We start from the raw sequence: 16,958 nt of genomic DNA on the forward strand, positions 1-16,958 counted from the left end.
ACCCAATAATGTGAATCACTCAATAGCGTGTGGCATGACAACATATGGTCACCGTCCTGAACACATGTTGCACGCATGGCGTACATTAGGCCTCCGCGCGAATCCCACATACGAGGAGATACGCGCTGCTTACCGTAGACTTGCTTTCGCCACTCACCCCGATCGCTCAAATGAGCCTGGCACGAAGGAACGTTTCCAAAAGTTGCAAGCGGCTTACGAAGCAGCAGTGGAGAATTGCAGACGTATGGCAGCCTTAGGAGGGTACAGGCTTAGTGGTGATGCTGCAAACTTTGACTGGCGGGCTGAGGTTGCTCGTGTGCGGGAAGCGTGGGCGCGGAAACACGGTTTAGGGTCAGATGCTGCGGAAGAAGAGGAAGAGGAAACCACGGCAAGAAAAAAAAGGCAGCAGACTAAAACAGCAGCGAAAGGAACAAAAACGGCAAAGCCGGCGTCGGCGTCGGCGTCGGCGGCACCGGATTTCTCCGGAACAAACTCCCCCACCCCAGCGAGGGGCCGCAAGAAGGCCTCACCACGAAACAGCAGGCGACAACAGAAACGTGGGAGCGCGACGACTTCACGCTGGTCGAAGCCTGTTGCAAACAAAAAGGGTAAGCCGAAACCGCCCTTTACTCTCTTTTCTTCGCCACGTAGTCCCCCGCCACCCGCAAGCAGAGGTGCTGATGGAGTGGCGGGAGAAAATAAGTCGTTAAACACCTCTCGAGCGGGTTCCCCCGGCGCCACAACATCGCACACATCAGAGAGGCGCGCACAAGTCGTGAGGAGGCGCCGTCGCTGTTTCCTGTCAAATGAGGACAAAATGATTTGCCGTCTAATGGCGGTTGAGGCAGCGCGGCGCTTAGCGTTGTACGTTTTTGAAGGGGCAACACGACGAATCATATCACAAATGCTCGCAGAAGTGCGAATTCGCTGTGCTATAAAGCAATTTGAGGATCTGGCATGGAAAAAATTAGTCAAATACGTGCAGCTTGGACCTAGCGACGCCCTTGTGCGTCACAAGGGTAAGCGGCGAATTGTGGCATAGAGCGCCGTTTGAGCGTGTGATTGGGGTTATCTGACGCAACTTTCTTTTTATTTCTTACGTGTCTTCCCCTAAGCACACACACACACGCACACAAACCTTCTCCCAGCTGTGTCTGTTTCCGGATAGTGGGGAGGGAAAAAAGAGTGGCTCTGTCAATCTGATTTGAATAACGCCTCTATCGAGGATTTGGCATGGCCTCATCCGAAGCTGCGGGAGGTTCGTACGGCGCTGTTTCACGGATGCCGCGGAAGGGCGATCCATAGAGGAACGCATATTGTTCCTTTTTTTTTTCCTCCTCCTCCCCTTTATATTGTGTCCCGTTTGTCCTCTTATCACCTCTCATAATAGTTGTAGTGTTCTTGTTTGCAAATGCATCCCGTTCCGACGTGTGTCTTAGGCAAAGGAAAGATGCTGTGTGGAAATGTGAATTGGTATCGTCAAGTAACTGCGGTACTGCAGATAAGTTTCGTGGCATTAGTCTTGTTCATAATCCTTTTTTTTCTTTTCATTCGTTGACTAGAATTAAGAGAGGGAGTTGGGAAGAGCGGCTCATCAGTCCGAAGAGTAAAAAATTAGCGTATTTCATCGCTTACATAAGGTGGCCACATAGATGAGTAAATAGACGTGGTAGCGCCTGTCAGTGGGTATATAGTGTCTTCGTTTCTTAAGGGGGTAAACATCTCCGTAATATTTATCCTACTTCAAGAGGAGGAACTCTCTAACCCCCTCATACAAACAAGAATGAAAGAGGGAAAGAATAAGAGAGAGAGAGAGAGTGTGTGTGTGTGTGTGTGATGGAAAGGGGGTTGAGCCCCATTTTGTGACTCGCAAGTCTCGTTTCACCGTTTGTGTTTTTTTTTCCCTCTGCTGCCGGGTTTACAACCACAATTACCACATACACCTCGTCCCCAGCTGTGGTTGTGGCTCCCTACTTCACCATCTTCCCCCCCCCCATACATACACTTGTATTCGTTGTATGTTATGTTCTTATTAACTTTTATTGTTCGTGTGTTGGCGGAAACGGCTGCATACATGTATAAACATGAAATCCCTTCGTATCTTCCTTCTTTGCATCTCTACCACCTGAAAGACACCATCACCGTCTCCGCTGTGTTTATTAGGTGGTGTGTCTCAGTAGCGGCAGAAATGGGGCTCGTGCACAGTGACTCGCAGCCGTCTGCATGGAGCTCACACATAAATTGGTTTAAGTCCTTTGGTTTCGGTGCCTCTCAAGATGATGATATCTTGGGCTCACCAGTCAGTAGAGGTGAACTGCAGGCCGCGGAACAAATACAGACGGAGTTTACCAGCCTCGACCACGAGGCGGAGTACGTCAATGAAAGGCTACGAAGATGTGAGGAGGCATTAGTGGCAGTGTTGGAAAAAGAGAAAATTCTGAGTCAAGGTGTGGAAGCGATCATGATGGAGATGCATGACTATACTGCTGCGGGAGGGTCCGAGTGGAGCGAAAGTGACCTGGAGAGGTTTCGTGAAAATCAACAAAGTGTTGACTCGGTGTTGAAGATACTCGAAGAGATCCGGGAGAAAAGGGAACACCTGCAGCAGCGTATCTTCAAAACAGAAGTTTACTCACGGCTCTTGGAGGCAGAGCGGAAGGAAGCGGAGAAGACGTTGGATGCCGTGAGGAGAAGTGTGGGGGATCGCACAGGATACATCGCCGTGGAGGGAGGAAATGAAAGTACTTTGGTCATCCCACCCGCACCACTGGTTGTGAGTATTGTTGAAGAATTTAGGAACGAGGTGGTGAATGAGGAGCCGTCAAGCACGCTGGCGTCATTAATCTGATTGCTACTTGCTATGCGCCGTCAGGCGGGGGTGTGCACGCGGACACCTCTGTGATCGTTTGGTGTAAAAGTGGCGTAAATCCATCATTCGTGATTTGTTGGGTTACAAGTACTGGGTTACCCGGAATCTTCCTTGCTGTATCTGGGAAAGTTTTGCTTTACCTATCTGTATATTTACATGAGGATATATATATATATATATGTGTGTGTGTAGGCAAGTGTGTGTGTGTGTGTGTGTCGTTTTATTGGGGAACTGAAGGGTGGTCACTTCGTTATGCAATCTAATCGTAGACATCAACATTTGTCTTCTCTTCTTTATTACTTATAAAAAGAAGCATCTGTAGCGCGCCGTTTCCTGTTGGGCGGATATACGGCAGAGGAATGTCTCTTTCCCTGGGTTGTAGGGATGATTCACTAACTCCTGTTCCAAGAAGCTCTGGGGAGACTGCAAGTAATGTGTACACAGTTGAGCAGTACACAAAACTTCTTTCCAAATACGAGGCGGCTCGGCGTCACATTGCTCAACTAGAGGGAAAGGTGGCATTACTACGGCAACAGTCAAATAGTGGGGGTGATAAACAACCTCTCTCACCCAGGTCACAAGGCTACGGATGTGGGACGGAATACACTCCATCTAGGGAGGAGTTTCAGCAAGTAATAGATTGGAACAAGGAACTTGTCAGTACCGTGGAGACGCAACGGTGTGAATTGGTGAGAATGGATACCGAAAATAAATTGCAGGTGGTTATGTTGAACGATGAGCTGAAGAGGCTGCAGGAGACGTGTGCTCGGCTTCAGCAGGAGAATGACAGACTGAAGTCAAGTGTTGTTGACGACATTCTTCAACGGCGTCGCAAAGCTCGCGCGGAGCTGGCAACAGAAAGGTCCAGACGCATTTGTGTTGTCCGGGCTGCCGGTAGAGGCCGACTGGAGCAGCTTGAAGGGGTACTGATGGCGTCGCATGACGACATGTATTTCCAACCTCGCTTCGACTCGTTAAGGCTACCGTTGCATGATGCAACTTTCGTCGTTCACACTGTGGCCAGTGTAACGTATCCCCTCCGAGGGACAGAGGGTTTTACCATGGGTGTGTACCATGAACTTTTGAAGGACCTCGCGGTGAAGCACAACGGCCATCACGTTTGCTTCGAAGGACACCTTCAGGTGTTTGTCTTTTATTGTGCAACTCACGCCCTGAGGTTTGCGGGGGAGTGTCACTCGGCCCTTCTGAAAGTTGACTGGCCAGCGCGCACAATAAAGATCCCTCACTTTGCACCCGTCACGGACTTTGGTGAATTGATTTACAGTGGCCCACGCATTCACACGTGCCTGTACACGTGCAGCCCGGGGGTGGAAGTAGATCCAATCACTGGCTCCTGGTTGTACTACGGAAAGGAAGTTCGTGATGCGTTGGTGACAACGCTTGAGGAAGCACCAGTCGGCGAAATTGTAGCCAACAAAAAGTGGTGTTCAATGTTCTCGAGGGAGCACGACATCACAAACGAGACGACCACCACGGATCATCTAACTATTCAATCCGTCCGAGCAAAATTAGGCGCCCAGTGGAGTATCGTGCCCGTAAACGATTCTCCCAATGAACTTTTCTGTTCCATTCTTCCCGCGTTCCTGGAACGGCGCCGCGGAATACCGCCGTACATGGTTGACCCAGTACCTCGTTTTGCGCGTAAAATAATAGATGTGAAGGAAGTTGTGCCTGACGTCATCGGGGTAATGAAGGGAGTCGGGCCCGTGAGTTTGGCAGGGGCTACTCAGCAGGGACAACAACCCGCACCCGCCAATGGTTGGGTGGATCATCTCAACACCTTGTCCCCTAGTGAAGAGGGAGTAGGTGATAAGGTGCTCTCACTACTAATAATGAAGAACGAAAAGGATAGGGCTCAGCACGAGTGGCTTAAACTCCAGGAAGTAAGTGCCTATCATGAAAGAGTTGCCATGGAGGGAGAAGATCGATACATCCATCGATTTCGGCCGATTATGCCGGGGCAACCTTGTTTCGTATGCACGGTTGATATTGGCGAAAACGAGGCGTGGCAACAGGTCATTGGTGGAAAGCTAAGTGTTAATGAAAAGCTTGACTTACATGACCGGCTTCACTGTGAGGTAGTGGCGTGCGGAGATAGAAACGACGGACTCTACGTGAATGGAAACAGTCGCGATGTGGTGACATTTGCATTTCACCAGGCATGTCAGGCCCTTCGCTTCGCAGCCCAGGCGTATGCGTCTGTGAGCAAGTCGTGTGAACTAAAGAAAACAACAACGTGTATTGTACGGGCAGGAATCGCCGTGGGAGAGATTCATACGATAGGTCATGGTTCCAGTAGGGCATTGAAGGGCCGCACCAGTGATGATGGTGAAGCCGGTAACACTGGATCAGGAGGAAGGATGGGCAGCATGAGGTTATGCGCGGGGGTGGCAGTGACCCTGTCAGCCAAGTTGTGCGATATTGCCCGCGGCGGTGAAATTATTGCCTCGGCAGGTGTAGTAGACAGCTTCTACACGAAAAAGTCTAACGTCATAAGTGATGAATACAACATTCTACGCTACGGAGTGCGATTTCTCGGAGAGGGCTCAACCCTGACAGATATCTACTCTATTTTGCCCAAGGAATATGCCTACCGTCGCCAACAGCAAATGGGTGACAAACGCACGGTTCAGGGTGCTGGTGAGGAAAAAATGTGGCGCTCACAACGATCCGTGAAGGAAGAGCTGGTGTTTAAAAGCCCGCACATCCGGCGGGTGGATGTACAGCACATGTTAGTGGAAAAGCAGGGTTTTCTCGAACGCAACGAGGCAGCAATGATGGCGTTGCACGATGCGGCATGGCACGTCAGCGTCAGGCAGGCAATCCGTGTGCCATGGTTGTTTACGCAAACATCAAGAGATGCTACGAAAAAGAGAAAATTGGGCTTTCTTTTCTGCGCCGCTGCGGGTCTAAGCGCACTCTCCCGCTTAGTAACAAATGAGTTGTATAAAGAACTCTGTGGGCAGTATAACTCTACGGTGCAGGAGGTCGCATTGGCAAATGATGGATATGTTGTCAACACAGACTCCATTTCGTCGTATATCATTGCGTTCAATGATGCTTTCCGTGCGCTGGAAGCTGCACTGCAGATTGATAGTAAGTTGCTGGCGCTACAGTGGCCGGAGGAGATTCTTACACTGGCACCGACGCTGCGCGTAAAAAGTGCTCGCACAGGCGTTCTTCTCTTTAGTGGAATTCGTGCAACGACGGTGGTGCATGCTTCTGACGGATACGAGTGGAATCGTGTACAATCTAGCACAGGGGAAGACAGTGGTATTGAAATTTCTGGCCCCGCAATCAGCACGTTGATGGACGTGTCATACAGAGCAATTGGTGGTGAAGCTGCTCTAACTCAGGCTGCACACGAGTCTGTTGAGTCCTCGACACGGGGAAGGCTTCTTCTGAAGCAACTCGCCATGGAGGTGGCTGAAGATAACAACAGCAAGACAGAAGTCTTATACGCCCCGCGACACTTGCGGGAGCGGCTCAAACTGTTTAGCAGCGAACGAGCCACTTCACCGGCGCCGGCAGGGACCGACCGTAGGTCCAAAACCCCAAAAAGTGTCTGGACAAACAATCCTTTGCGGGGGGACTTGGTGTGGTGGATGAGAAGGAACGGTTTTGCTAGCCAGCTTCCCACAGTGCATGCAGCGCAGTGGGCAGCACCGCAAAAGCAACAATGTAGGAGCACTGATGCCATCATGTCAGAATATACAGAGCGAGTAGTCGATCACTTCAAACAGGAACTAGCAACAAACCTCTACATCACCTCTTGCGGAGAGTGTTTCTTCAACGTGGTAATTGGAGTGCTTGTTGCACTAAGCGGCTCTTTTGGAAACCTCTCGCCCAGTCGAAGAACAAGTCTCCCATCCAGAGCAAGCTCATCCGGGGCGTGTGCGTCATCACCATCAACCTGGGGTGTGCTGGATCCAGCGCTCACAATGAGTATGGGAAGTGAAGGATTATCAAGATCTAGTGGACGAAGGGACAATCGCCAATCGTCCCAGCAAAGCGCCGCAGACGAATGTGATGACCCTTATAAGTACACGCTTACCGTGTTAAATGAGACACTGAAGCACCTATTACAGCAGTCACATCGTGTATTGGGCATTAACGTGTCATTTTCTTTTAGCCCGATAAAACCGAACTCTCAAACCTTCAGTCCTTTGAGGGGTCGAAGGAATAAATTGCCCTTACTCAAGCGATAAGTAGAGAGGCGAACCGAGAGGGAAGGAAATTCGCACGCATGGGTGCCCAACACCCGTCTGAGTAAATATCAGTGCGCTACTGACGTTGTTGTCACGTATGGTTAATGCGTCGGTGATACGAGTAGGTGCACGCAGCCGATGAACAGCGGGCAGAACATATGTAAATTCGGCAAAAGAAGAAAATGTGAGTGGAAAGTTAGAACAAACTGACTAGATGGAAAGGGAGGGGGAGAGTGTATCCGTATGTATATTGAATAGCCGGTGTGTATGTGACTCCCCTTCCTGTTCTTCACAAGCTTGAGAGACTCATTTTTCCCACATATACAATTGGAATTGTACATGTTTTGTCGTCAGGCCGCTTCTTGTAGTGTAAAAAAACTGTTACTCGGAACTCGTGCTTGCAGCCGATGCCATATCAACTAACATTCCTCTCTTCTTGATTTGCCTTCTCAATTTCCTTGATTATCTTGGATGTGTTTACTGACTGATCGTAGTAGGGCCTAAATCAGTTCTGTTGAAGGCAGTTGCCCCTACACACTGCCACACCCACATGGACAGCCAAGCACAGGCGGGAAAGAGTATTCTCCACAAAGGAATCCCGAGGTACCGGCAGGCCGCACATGTGAGGCGCGGGGATGAGGAAGCCTTAGGTCATGTGGCTGGCTCTGGCGCCAAGGTACCATTGCGCACTCACACGATAACCTCAGGTCGGTTGCGGATCAAGACGTACCAAGACACTCAAAGCATGCGTGAGGCTTTTGAGCGACTGAAACAAATCTGTGGTGCCTTCTCACTCGACGAAGATGAAGAAATCAGCTGCATGATCCCCCGAGTGTGCGATAGTGGCAACCCAGCGCCGGCGCAGTTGAACCGCATGCCGGGCCATCTCATTGTACACTGTTTTTCGTTTTGTGATTTGTCGTCGCTTGGACAGCTATCACGCGTGAGTCGCCGCCTGGCAGCGTTCGCCAACGCTCATCATATATGGGTGGAGCACGCGAAGCGGTTGAACAAACCAGTCAGAGGACCAGAAACAGCACGCGCCGATCTCCGCTTTGAGGTGTGTGGCCGGTGGGATGCGGAAATACAAGAACACGAACAGGCATATGAGGATTTGCAGAGGCGGCTCCAGGAAAGGGCAGCAGCAGAGCGAGCCGCTGTGCTCGATGTCGAGGGTGTTCTGAACGAAAACAGACGCAATGTAAGAGGTGGTGATATACTCCGCAGTAGAGGTAGCAACAATAGCAACATATATAGCGTGGCGGACGTGCAGGCGCTACAAGCAAAAGTAGAGCAACTTGAGGCGGTGAAGCTAGAACTTCTACGCAGCGTGCGGGACCTTGGAGATATTTTGGCCCAACAGCAGGCACAGATACAAGACATGCAAAATAGGCTAGCGGTCCGCGTGACTGCGGAGGGAGATGTAGTTACCACCACAAGTAGTTGCAACACGGTCGATGGAACCGCAACTCATGTCAGTCCCCCTGAGTTAACGTTGCACGAACTTACGAACTTCGAACGCCGCATGTGCCGTTTGGTCCTTGGCACCATCCCCGATCTCTCCGTCGTTCTGCGTCGCGGTGTTGATGACTTCGGTACTATGGAGATGCTCGTGCAGCACAGCGGCGGTGAGCTGGAGAGCGGAATTCGTAAGCGCTGGCAAGCGTTTAAGAGTTTCTTCCCTCCGCTGTCCAACGACTACAGCAAAGCGCGGTTTTATTTGTTGTCAGGCGAGTCGGCGCAATCGGAACGCAGGAATGAGTCTATCACTCGTTGTAGCGCAATCGTTCGCCGCCTGATGAAAATGTCAGACAGCGAAATCACCGATATTGTGATGCAAAGCGGCTCTTCGTAGGATGATTGAGATTCCTGTTACATCACTATTTTCTTAAGCTGTACACTAACACACGAACATATTGCACATCCGTCTTGTTGCCCCTAATATGAAGGGGAGGGTATTGGTCGTGGCAAACAACGATATTATAATAGCTGATACTTTTTCCCTTCCGCCGAAGTTTTGTGACTGTCCCAGGAATTGTCGCTGGTGCAACACACTGTGTGGACTATATGCGGACCCATCCCTGAAACCTTACCCCTAAGTCCTCCACGATAACGTGCATGCGCCCAGGTGCCCCACACTCAATTATTTTCTCCCCTTGCTTGTGACGTTTACTTGGTTATTACTTGGTATGTTCGGCTTTGAAAGCCGTACTTTGCAAGCGGCGACACGATTGGGGGATCCTCGAAGAAGGGGAACAATTCCCTTTGCAAGGGCCACAGTGAGAAAGCACACGGAAGGTAGAAGCAAAAAAAAAAAAAAAGACCCCCTCTCTTGACCACAGGGGCCTCCACAGTTGAAAAGGAAAAGAAAGGGAAGAAGGTATCCATTACCACTTGAAGGGGTTTCTCGCAACGCTTCTGTGTACAGGAGTGAGTATTAGTACGGCATAAATGCTAAGAAGATGGTCTGAATGTGGTCGCTTTTCCACCACACTGAGTTGGTGCGCGGCCAACCCAGTAGGTCGGCAACAAACGAGACGTGTAAGTGGTGAAACGACCGCTAAGGACGCCAGCGTCGACTCGACAGGCGACGAAGATAAGGACAAGGAGGCACAATATCGTGAGCGGCTAATCCAGGAAATTCTATCGCGTGATAAGGAAATATTTGAGCTGAAACGACAGCACGAGCTCTCTATGCTTCGGGTGGAGCAGAACCAGAAGCGAGTTCTGAAAGATCAGGAGGACCGCGGTATGTATTACGAGCAGAACTGCAATGTTCATACATTTGACACAGTTTCAGTTGGCCTGTACACACAGCGTAACACACTATATCACACGATGAGCATTGAACGGCTACGGAACGTTAAGTTGTTCACAACACTCTTAGTTACAGTGCTCACATGCTTTTATCTCTACTATCGCTATATGATTAACAACGACTGGGTGTACGTGGAGAAACCCATGAAGCTGCTCGGAAGTCGTGCTTGCGCGCTGAGTGAGATCCGGGAAAAAATGGGGGAGCAACAAGAGGAAAAAGAGCACCGGGAACGACGATTTGCTGCATGAGATGGTGAGAGTGGAAAATCATCTCTTCCTCCAGACGTGAGGGTATTGACCGCGGCTCCTGTGGGAAAGTTGTAGCAGTTTCTCTTTTTCAACCCAGTTCGTTAACTGGGTTTCTCCCCCATCCTCCCACAGCGCCTTGTGCGTGCTGATGCTCTCTTCCCTTAATAAATACGATGCAGTGACCTAGACACTCACGAACACACTTGAGAACTGTGCACGTTTGTTTTCGCTGTCGCTGCGCACACACACACATTCATATTCACATACATGCAACCCCTCAATTGCTTCAAAAACGTCTAGCACTAGTTTTCCGTCTGTGGGGCCAGGGGACACCCGCGCAGTGGAATCACGCCGCTTTATAACCGCGGGGCGAGACTTTTTTAGCGGTGTTGTGGAAGTATTATGTTCACACGCGCTCTCAGTAATGCCGCGCGTGTCGTGGCGGTCGCTGCACGGCAAGGTTTCTCACATAGTCTGACTGTGAGCAGTGCTTCTCTTCAGTTTCAACTGAGAGCCCGCGCAGACATCAGAAGGAGGTACCGTAGCCGTGAAGGGAACCCACAACTCGGCAATAGCGGCGGCGCTGATGTGGGTAGCATGCCGCTCAACTTCGCTGTCATACCAGTCTCGCGAATAAATATGCGTATGGAGTCGCAGCTTGAGTCATTCCTGAAGAAGCAGGAGAAAGAAACACTGGAGCTGGGCACGTCAGCAGAGTCTCCTAAGATACGCCTACTGAACGTGCCCCGAACAACATTGAAGCGCGCCGTGTTGGACTTCAACGTCCGCGGTCAACAAGTGCGTGCAGTCGGTCAGTCAAGGCGAGGGAAGGTGGCAAAGGCGTTGTGCTGCATGCACGCCGCGATGCTCATCGATCACTTCTCAATCGATGGCGTCGGGTGCCACGACATGCCTCTGCCGCTGGAAGAAGAGGGCGTGTCGTCCGTCCCATCAAATGCCGCGCAGACCCCACACCACAAGCACGCACAGGGCTCGCCACTTTCTACCACGTTAAAATTACCGCCGCCATGGGCACCGGGCATGCAGTGGGAAAGGTATGTGAGTGATTGCGAGAATTACATTCGACGCAGGGAACAGCAGGAGCGAACAGACGCATACGTACAATTGCGCGTCCCACGGAGTGGGAACCCCCTTGTCGACCGCGCGGCTGACATGACAAAGGGTGAGAAGAACATTAATCACCTGGCTTTACAGAGATTGAACAATGAGATACGAAACGCAACGAAGGATATTCATATAACTCGGGTGTCACGACGTATCTTTGTCGCAACGCTTCTCCTGGATGATACGTCGCAACTAAGTGCCACGGGCGTCGCAACATCCCTGAAAGAGGCCAAACAACGGTGTGCGATGCATGCCTTGAACATTCTCAAACTCGTAAAAGATCAGCGGTTGGCTTCTTCCCCTCTAGCTTCGGTGTGTCGCGAGGGCTCCTCCACGAGCGCCATCTCCTCGAGCCTCAGCCCGCGATACTCAAAGATGTTAGATTTTTTTACACTTCTTTGTGGCGTAAAGCCCAAACCGAGCTTTACAAGGGACGGAAGAGGCTACAAGTGTGAGTTGCTACTGGATGATGTGACCAGTACCGGCCGGGGAGTCAATCGATTCGAGGCTGAACGTGATGCAATCGAACATGCACTAAGTGAGATGGAGCTGTATGACGAACGACTGCAAGCAATTAATAGTATCATCTCTCGTTACCCAAAAATACAGCCGCAGTGCGTTCCCTCGGCAAAACTTCCAGAAAGCCTGAGGAACGCCATCCATGCGTTGGTGCAGCGGGTCCACAAGGAACTCCACCTTGCAGATGACGGGACCACACTAACCGGGAGCAAGGCCTCTTCCAGTAAAGATGAGAACAAAAGTGATGATACAGATGATGTGGTAGACGCGGAGACGCGCGCCACAATCAATGCACTACAAGAAATAAGTCGTGACGAAGCCTACGCGAATCGATTGCGGGACCGGTTGTGCACCTTGCGAGCCGATCCAAAGTACCTTGAGCGGTACCATGCACGGCGGTCATCGCTCTCAATTAATGCCGTGTCGCAGAGCATCTTAAATGAGCTCCAACAGAACCGCGTCGTCGTAGTGTGTGGTACCACAGGCTGCGGGAAGACGACACAAGTGCCACAATATATTCTTGATGCAGAAATAATGGCTGGTCGCGGCGACCAGTGTTGCATCGTCGTTACGCAACCGCGGCGATTGAGTGCATTTAGTGTTGCGGAACGAATCGCCAGTGAGCGCCTGTCAGCCGTGGGTGGCGACGTTGGATACGCCGTGCGATTGGACGCACGTCCTGGCCGTCACGTTACGCTATGCACAACAGGTGTTTTGCTGCAGATGTTGGTTGGCATGCCATCGCTTGATGCGGTAAGTCACTTAGTCATTGATGAAGTGCATGAACGCGACATTAATTGTGACGTGCTCCTCGCTCTAGTTAAAGATCTCATGGAAAGTGGGGGGAACCCACGCCTGAAGGTTGTTCTCATGAGCGCGACAATGCAGTCTGATATGTTCGCATCTTACTTTGGCAGGGCGCCTGTGATCAGTGTGGAAGGCGCCACATACCCGGTGGAAGTGCGGTACCTTGATGATGTGGCTGCCCTTCTCCAGAAACAAACCAACCCCAGAAATGCCTACTACAGTACCATGTTTGACTCTCTAACTGCGGCTCGGGGGGCCGGTGAAGTCGGAAGAAGAGGAAAGGGGGCGGCCAACAGAGGCAGATCGGGTTTTGGCGCAAAGAAGCAGTTGCTCAGTTCTCCACTGAAAACAGACTATAGCCTCATTGCGCAGCTTGTTCGCCGAAGCGTCGAAGTGGACCTCAACAACGACGTTTTCGGTAAGTCTGTTCTTGTCTTCCTTCCCGGCTGGAAGGAGCTAGTGGCGGCAAAACAAGCCATCGAGGGTCTTGGGGACGGCCAACGGTACCATATAATACTTCTCCATTCATGTGTTGATGCGGCGAAGCAACGCGAATGCTTTGCGCCAGCGCCCGTAGGAAAGGTAAAGGTGGTTCTTGCCACCAACATTGCCGAGAGTGGCATCACAATTGATGATGCAGCAGTTGTTATCGATACTGGACTGATTAAACAAACCACGTGGGTCTCGCGTGTCTCCGGGCTCCAGCAGCAGGGAAGGGAGCTTGGCATCCTTGCAGCACCCATGTCAACAACATACGCCACGCAGCTGTCGCTGCGGTATGCAAGTCAGGCGAACTGCACTCAGAGAAAGGGACGGGCGGGGCGGACACAGGGAGGAGTTTGCTACCGGCTGTTCGTGCGTGACGTATGGGATGTGCTACCGGCTTTCCAAGAGGCAGAGATTCATCGTGTGCCTCTGACGCAAGTGTTGCTTAAACTCCTAGCTCTTGGTCACGACAGGCCGAAGGAAAAACTTCGCACGTTTATTGAGCCTCCATCCGAGAAAAATGTGGAGGACTCCATGCGCCAGCTGCAGAGCCTCGGTGCGGTGTCTGCCGACGAACGGCTCACGCCCCTTGGCCTCTACTTGTCACGACTTCCCTGCGAACCGACGGTAGCGAAGATGATTATGATGGGCGCTGTCCTCCGCTGCCTTGACTCTGCATTGACGATGGCTGCAACGGGCGACGTGAATCCGTTCCTTTCAAGCCGTGATATGTCCTTTGAGGTGAGGGTCCGGCGGCGTGTGTTTGCAATGGGGTCGCAGAGCGACCATATTAGCGTATTGAATGCGTATAATGCGTACAGTGCACGGCGTGCCGACGCCGGCTTCGCCAAGGAAAACTTTCTGAGCGCAAACAATATGAGGCTTATCTCCCGGTATAAGCAACAGTATCGCGATATTCTTCAGCGTTCAGGATTTATTCGCGACACAGAACTAAACTCTCCACAGTTCACAAGCGAATGTGGGAGTTTTGGTGGAGATGGTTCTCACGTTTTGTACTTCGACGATGGACCGCTTTCAGCTGACGCCACAGATGTGTCGCTAGTGAAGGCTTGTCTGTGTGCAGCACTTTTTCCGAATGTGGCTGTTCTTGACCCGACACCGCTGCTCCAGCAACAGGGGAAAAAGGCGAAAACGTTGGTGATGCGCACTTCAACACGCTCCGCTATTTCACCATCAAAGGATAGTGCGTGTCGCCGTACAGGCTCACCGCAAGCACATACCTGTTCCACACCACAAGATTTATTCAGCCCGCACAACGATGAGCACATGGATCTTCCCTCTATGTTGTATATTTATCAGGGTATTTTTTCGTTGAAGGAGTCTCGAGAAGAGTTTCTAACCCAAGTTTCCTCCGTTAGCCTTTGGGCGCTGCTTCTCTTTGGTGTTGGAGAGGCTGACATGCACTACGACAACCAGGTGCAACTGTGCGTCGTGGGAAACTGGATTGGCATTCATATGGACTCCGAGTCATACAAGGCCCTTGTTGCGATTCGTACCATTTTGCACGCGTGTGTGTGGCGCAAGTACAAGCACCCGGAGGATCCCGGAAATAATCGAGCGCTCGAGGAACTCCACCGCATTTGCAAGGGTATTTTGAAGTCACCACCGAACGATAAGGAACAATACCTGAATAATCTCGTGGACACGGGAAGGATTTTCTCTCCAATGGAAGTGCAGCAGCTAACCGATGATGTCAAAATGGAGAGACTCAATGGGGAACAAGATGACGACGGCAACAGAGACGTATGGGAGTTACACGAGGTGTGACACGGGAAGGGAGTAAAGCACATCCCGACTTCGTGCCGGGAACTATTACGGTTTCGCCCAACCACGTGATAAGTGGGAAGAACTATAAATATGGCCTGTGCCACTTCACAAATCTGATAAACGCGTACAAATTAATTAAACAGCGAGTCCGGCTCTCGTTGAGTGCGCGCAATTTCCCAGCAGAAAGGCATTCCAATGCCCTCTCGCCCCAAGTACTTGCGCGTATAACGGAGGAGGAACGAGCCGGTCAGCAAAACGGTCGTCAGTGCGCTTTGTCGGTAGCCACAAACTCAAGTGCCTTTTGTCATTGCTTATTGTTGTCAATAGACTTATATCACTTTTTCTCTTGTTTTCTTTACTCATCATTTGTACGTGGTCACTAATATACATGCTAAAAAGGGAACGGGGGCGGCACACGCGGGTAGTTGGGTGAAGATGACAGATGGAAACCCTGGCGAGGATGCAATCAGGAAAGTAATAGTTTCTGCTTCCCCTCACTGCGATTTGTTGCATTTCGTGGGGCATGTTCCCCATCCCTACGGTGTCATAACGCCGCAAACCATGATGGAGAAAAATGCGGAATGCGTGAAATTCTCTCTCACACCACTCGAAAGGGAACCTTCCGTGACAGTAAGTGGAAACCACCCCCTTTTTGCGCCTGTTGTGATTCCCCGGGTGAAGGCGACGTCGTCCGCTCCAGCAGCTGCGTCAGAGGCGGGAATGTCGCCATATTTTCCGCACAGCGGTGTCGGACTGGCACAGTCGGCATTCCGCAGTAACTTTGAGACCTTCTCCTGGGGGGTGGTTTCATCAGATGAACAACGGCAACAAAATTACCAGTCACAAAGACACAAGGTGACTGAACGAGGTGACCATCAGGTGCAGCAGCAACCAGCTCACAATGAAGCTGAAACCCCCAACCCTGACGCTGTTGGAGAGCAAGCGTTTATTCCCACAGTCACTGACAGTTCTTCCCGTCTAGTGAACACGTCAAGGATAGGTGGTGAAATACGTTATGAGGTTAACTTCCTGGCAGTGCGCCGGTCGCTTCTGCAAGTGTTTCTTATTCTTCATATGCCCGAGCGGAGCCCAGCGGTGGCCTTTCGTTTCTGTTCCCATGACCCATTGCCGGGAGGTACCACCTGCCTCTCAGTTCTCCCCCGATGTGCTGAGCGCTTGCCAACGCTGGCACATCCCGCCGAAGTGACCTTCACAGACGTGCAGGCAACTGCTCATTGGAAATATTCCCTCCGCTGCGACTGCCGTATTATTCAAGAGGGTGAAGAGGCAAGTGTTGCGGAAGGTAAGTCTCAGCGCTTCATTTCCATGAGATGGACCACAGGTGGAACCCCCGAGCGCACTCTTGAGTTAAGTGCCCTCTTGACAGAAGTCATGACACCGATGCTGTTTGCTGTCCCCGCAAAGCTGCTCAAGTCAACGGAGGAAAGGGGTAAAACAACACCACAAATCACCGGTTTCTTCCAACGTCGCTCCTTTCATCTCATGGCACTCATTGCACATGGTGTGTGGTGCGAAAAAGTGGCCCGGTACATTATCAACGAGTCGAACAGAAGCGGCCTCGTAGCTCTTTGCGCTGAAACTTGCTCAGCCAAATTGAAGCTTCGTGATGATGTCTCGCTAGATGCCAATGAAAAGTGGGAGACGGAACTCACATTTCACCGCACTGAATCCTGTGATTGCACCACGACAGAGCGAAGTGTACAGAAGCCAAAACCCTCCAAGTGCTTACATGTCTTAGTTAGGGGATGTGAAGATGTGATGGGTTGGGGGTGGGGCACCGCATCAACGCGCAGCGGGCTTCAGGACCTTGCAGAAGCGGTGACGCGCTGAGACCTTTCCTGTCGTTAAGAAAGGGAGGTGTCAAAAAAAAAAACAAAAAGGGGGGATTTAAACTGGACCCTCGTGTACAGATGGATGTTTTGTTCCCGTCTGGAGGAGGGAAAAGAAATGAGGATCCCTGGAGAAAGATGAAGTTGGAATCGGGTTGTCAACACCTGTTGCGAGTTTATTCTTCCCTCAAATATATGTATATATATATATATATATAT

The 16,958-nt window shown here is 51.0% G+C and overlaps 7 protein-coding genes across 7 annotated transcripts; all 7 read left to right on the top strand.

Annotated features, from left to right (window-relative positions):
• Positions 1–34: 34 nt before the first annotated feature.
• TEOVI_000466400 (chaperone protein DNAj, putative) lies at positions 35–1,042 on the top strand (the record flags this gene model as incomplete). Its single annotated transcript, XM_067222338.1, has 1 exon — positions 35–1,042. One exon carries the CDS (start codon positions 35–37, stop codon positions 1,040–1,042), a length of 1,008 nt encoding a protein of 335 aa, XP_067078439.1.
• Positions 1,043–2,023: 981 nt separating this feature from the next.
• Positions 2,024–2,848, top strand: TEOVI_000466500 (uncharacterized protein; the record flags this gene model as incomplete). Its single annotated transcript, XM_067222339.1, has 1 exon — positions 2,024–2,848. One exon carries the CDS (start codon positions 2,024–2,026, stop codon positions 2,846–2,848), a length of 825 nt encoding a protein of 274 aa, XP_067078440.1.
• Positions 2,849–3,228: 380 nt separating this feature from the next.
• TEOVI_000466600 (uncharacterized protein) lies at positions 3,229–7,098 on the top strand (the record flags this gene model as incomplete). Its single annotated transcript, XM_067222340.1, has 1 exon — positions 3,229–7,098. The coding sequence occupies one exon, from the start codon at positions 3,229–3,231 to the stop codon at positions 7,096–7,098; it is 3,870 nt and encodes a 1,289-aa protein (XP_067078441.1).
• A 550-nt stretch (positions 7,099–7,648) lies between these two features.
• On the top strand, positions 7,649–8,953 carry TEOVI_000466700 (F-box domain containing protein, putative; the record flags this gene model as incomplete). The annotated part of the gene is made up of 1 exon (XM_067222341.1): positions 7,649–8,953. One exon carries the CDS (start codon positions 7,649–7,651, stop codon positions 8,951–8,953), a length of 1,305 nt encoding a protein of 434 aa, XP_067078442.1.
• A 596-nt stretch (positions 8,954–9,549) lies between these two features.
• Positions 9,550–10,164, top strand: TEOVI_000466800 (uncharacterized protein; the record flags this gene model as incomplete). The annotated part of the gene is made up of 1 exon (XM_067222342.1): positions 9,550–10,164. One exon carries the CDS (start codon positions 9,550–9,552, stop codon positions 10,162–10,164), a length of 615 nt encoding a protein of 204 aa, XP_067078443.1.
• A 402-nt stretch (positions 10,165–10,566) lies between these two features.
• Positions 10,567–14,889, top strand: TEOVI_000466900 (ATP-dependent DEAH-box RNA helicase, putative; the record flags this gene model as incomplete). The annotated part of the gene is made up of 1 exon (XM_067222343.1): positions 10,567–14,889. The coding sequence occupies one exon, from the start codon at positions 10,567–10,569 to the stop codon at positions 14,887–14,889; it is 4,323 nt and encodes a 1,440-aa protein (XP_067078444.1).
• Positions 14,890–15,324: 435 nt separating this feature from the next.
• TEOVI_000467000 (uncharacterized protein) lies at positions 15,325–16,740 on the top strand (the record flags this gene model as incomplete). The annotated part of the gene is made up of 1 exon (XM_067222344.1): positions 15,325–16,740. One exon carries the CDS (start codon positions 15,325–15,327, stop codon positions 16,738–16,740), a length of 1,416 nt encoding a protein of 471 aa, XP_067078445.1.
• Between the last annotated feature and the right edge of the window lie 218 nt (positions 16,741–16,958).

The sequence above is a fragment of the Trypanosoma equiperdum genome, assembly GCF_001457755.1.
Source record: "Trypanosoma equiperdum strain OVI genome assembly, contig: ctg_1613, whole genome shotgun sequence".
NCBI lineage: Eukaryota > Euglenozoa > Kinetoplastea > Trypanosomatida > Trypanosomatidae > Trypanosoma > Trypanosoma equiperdum.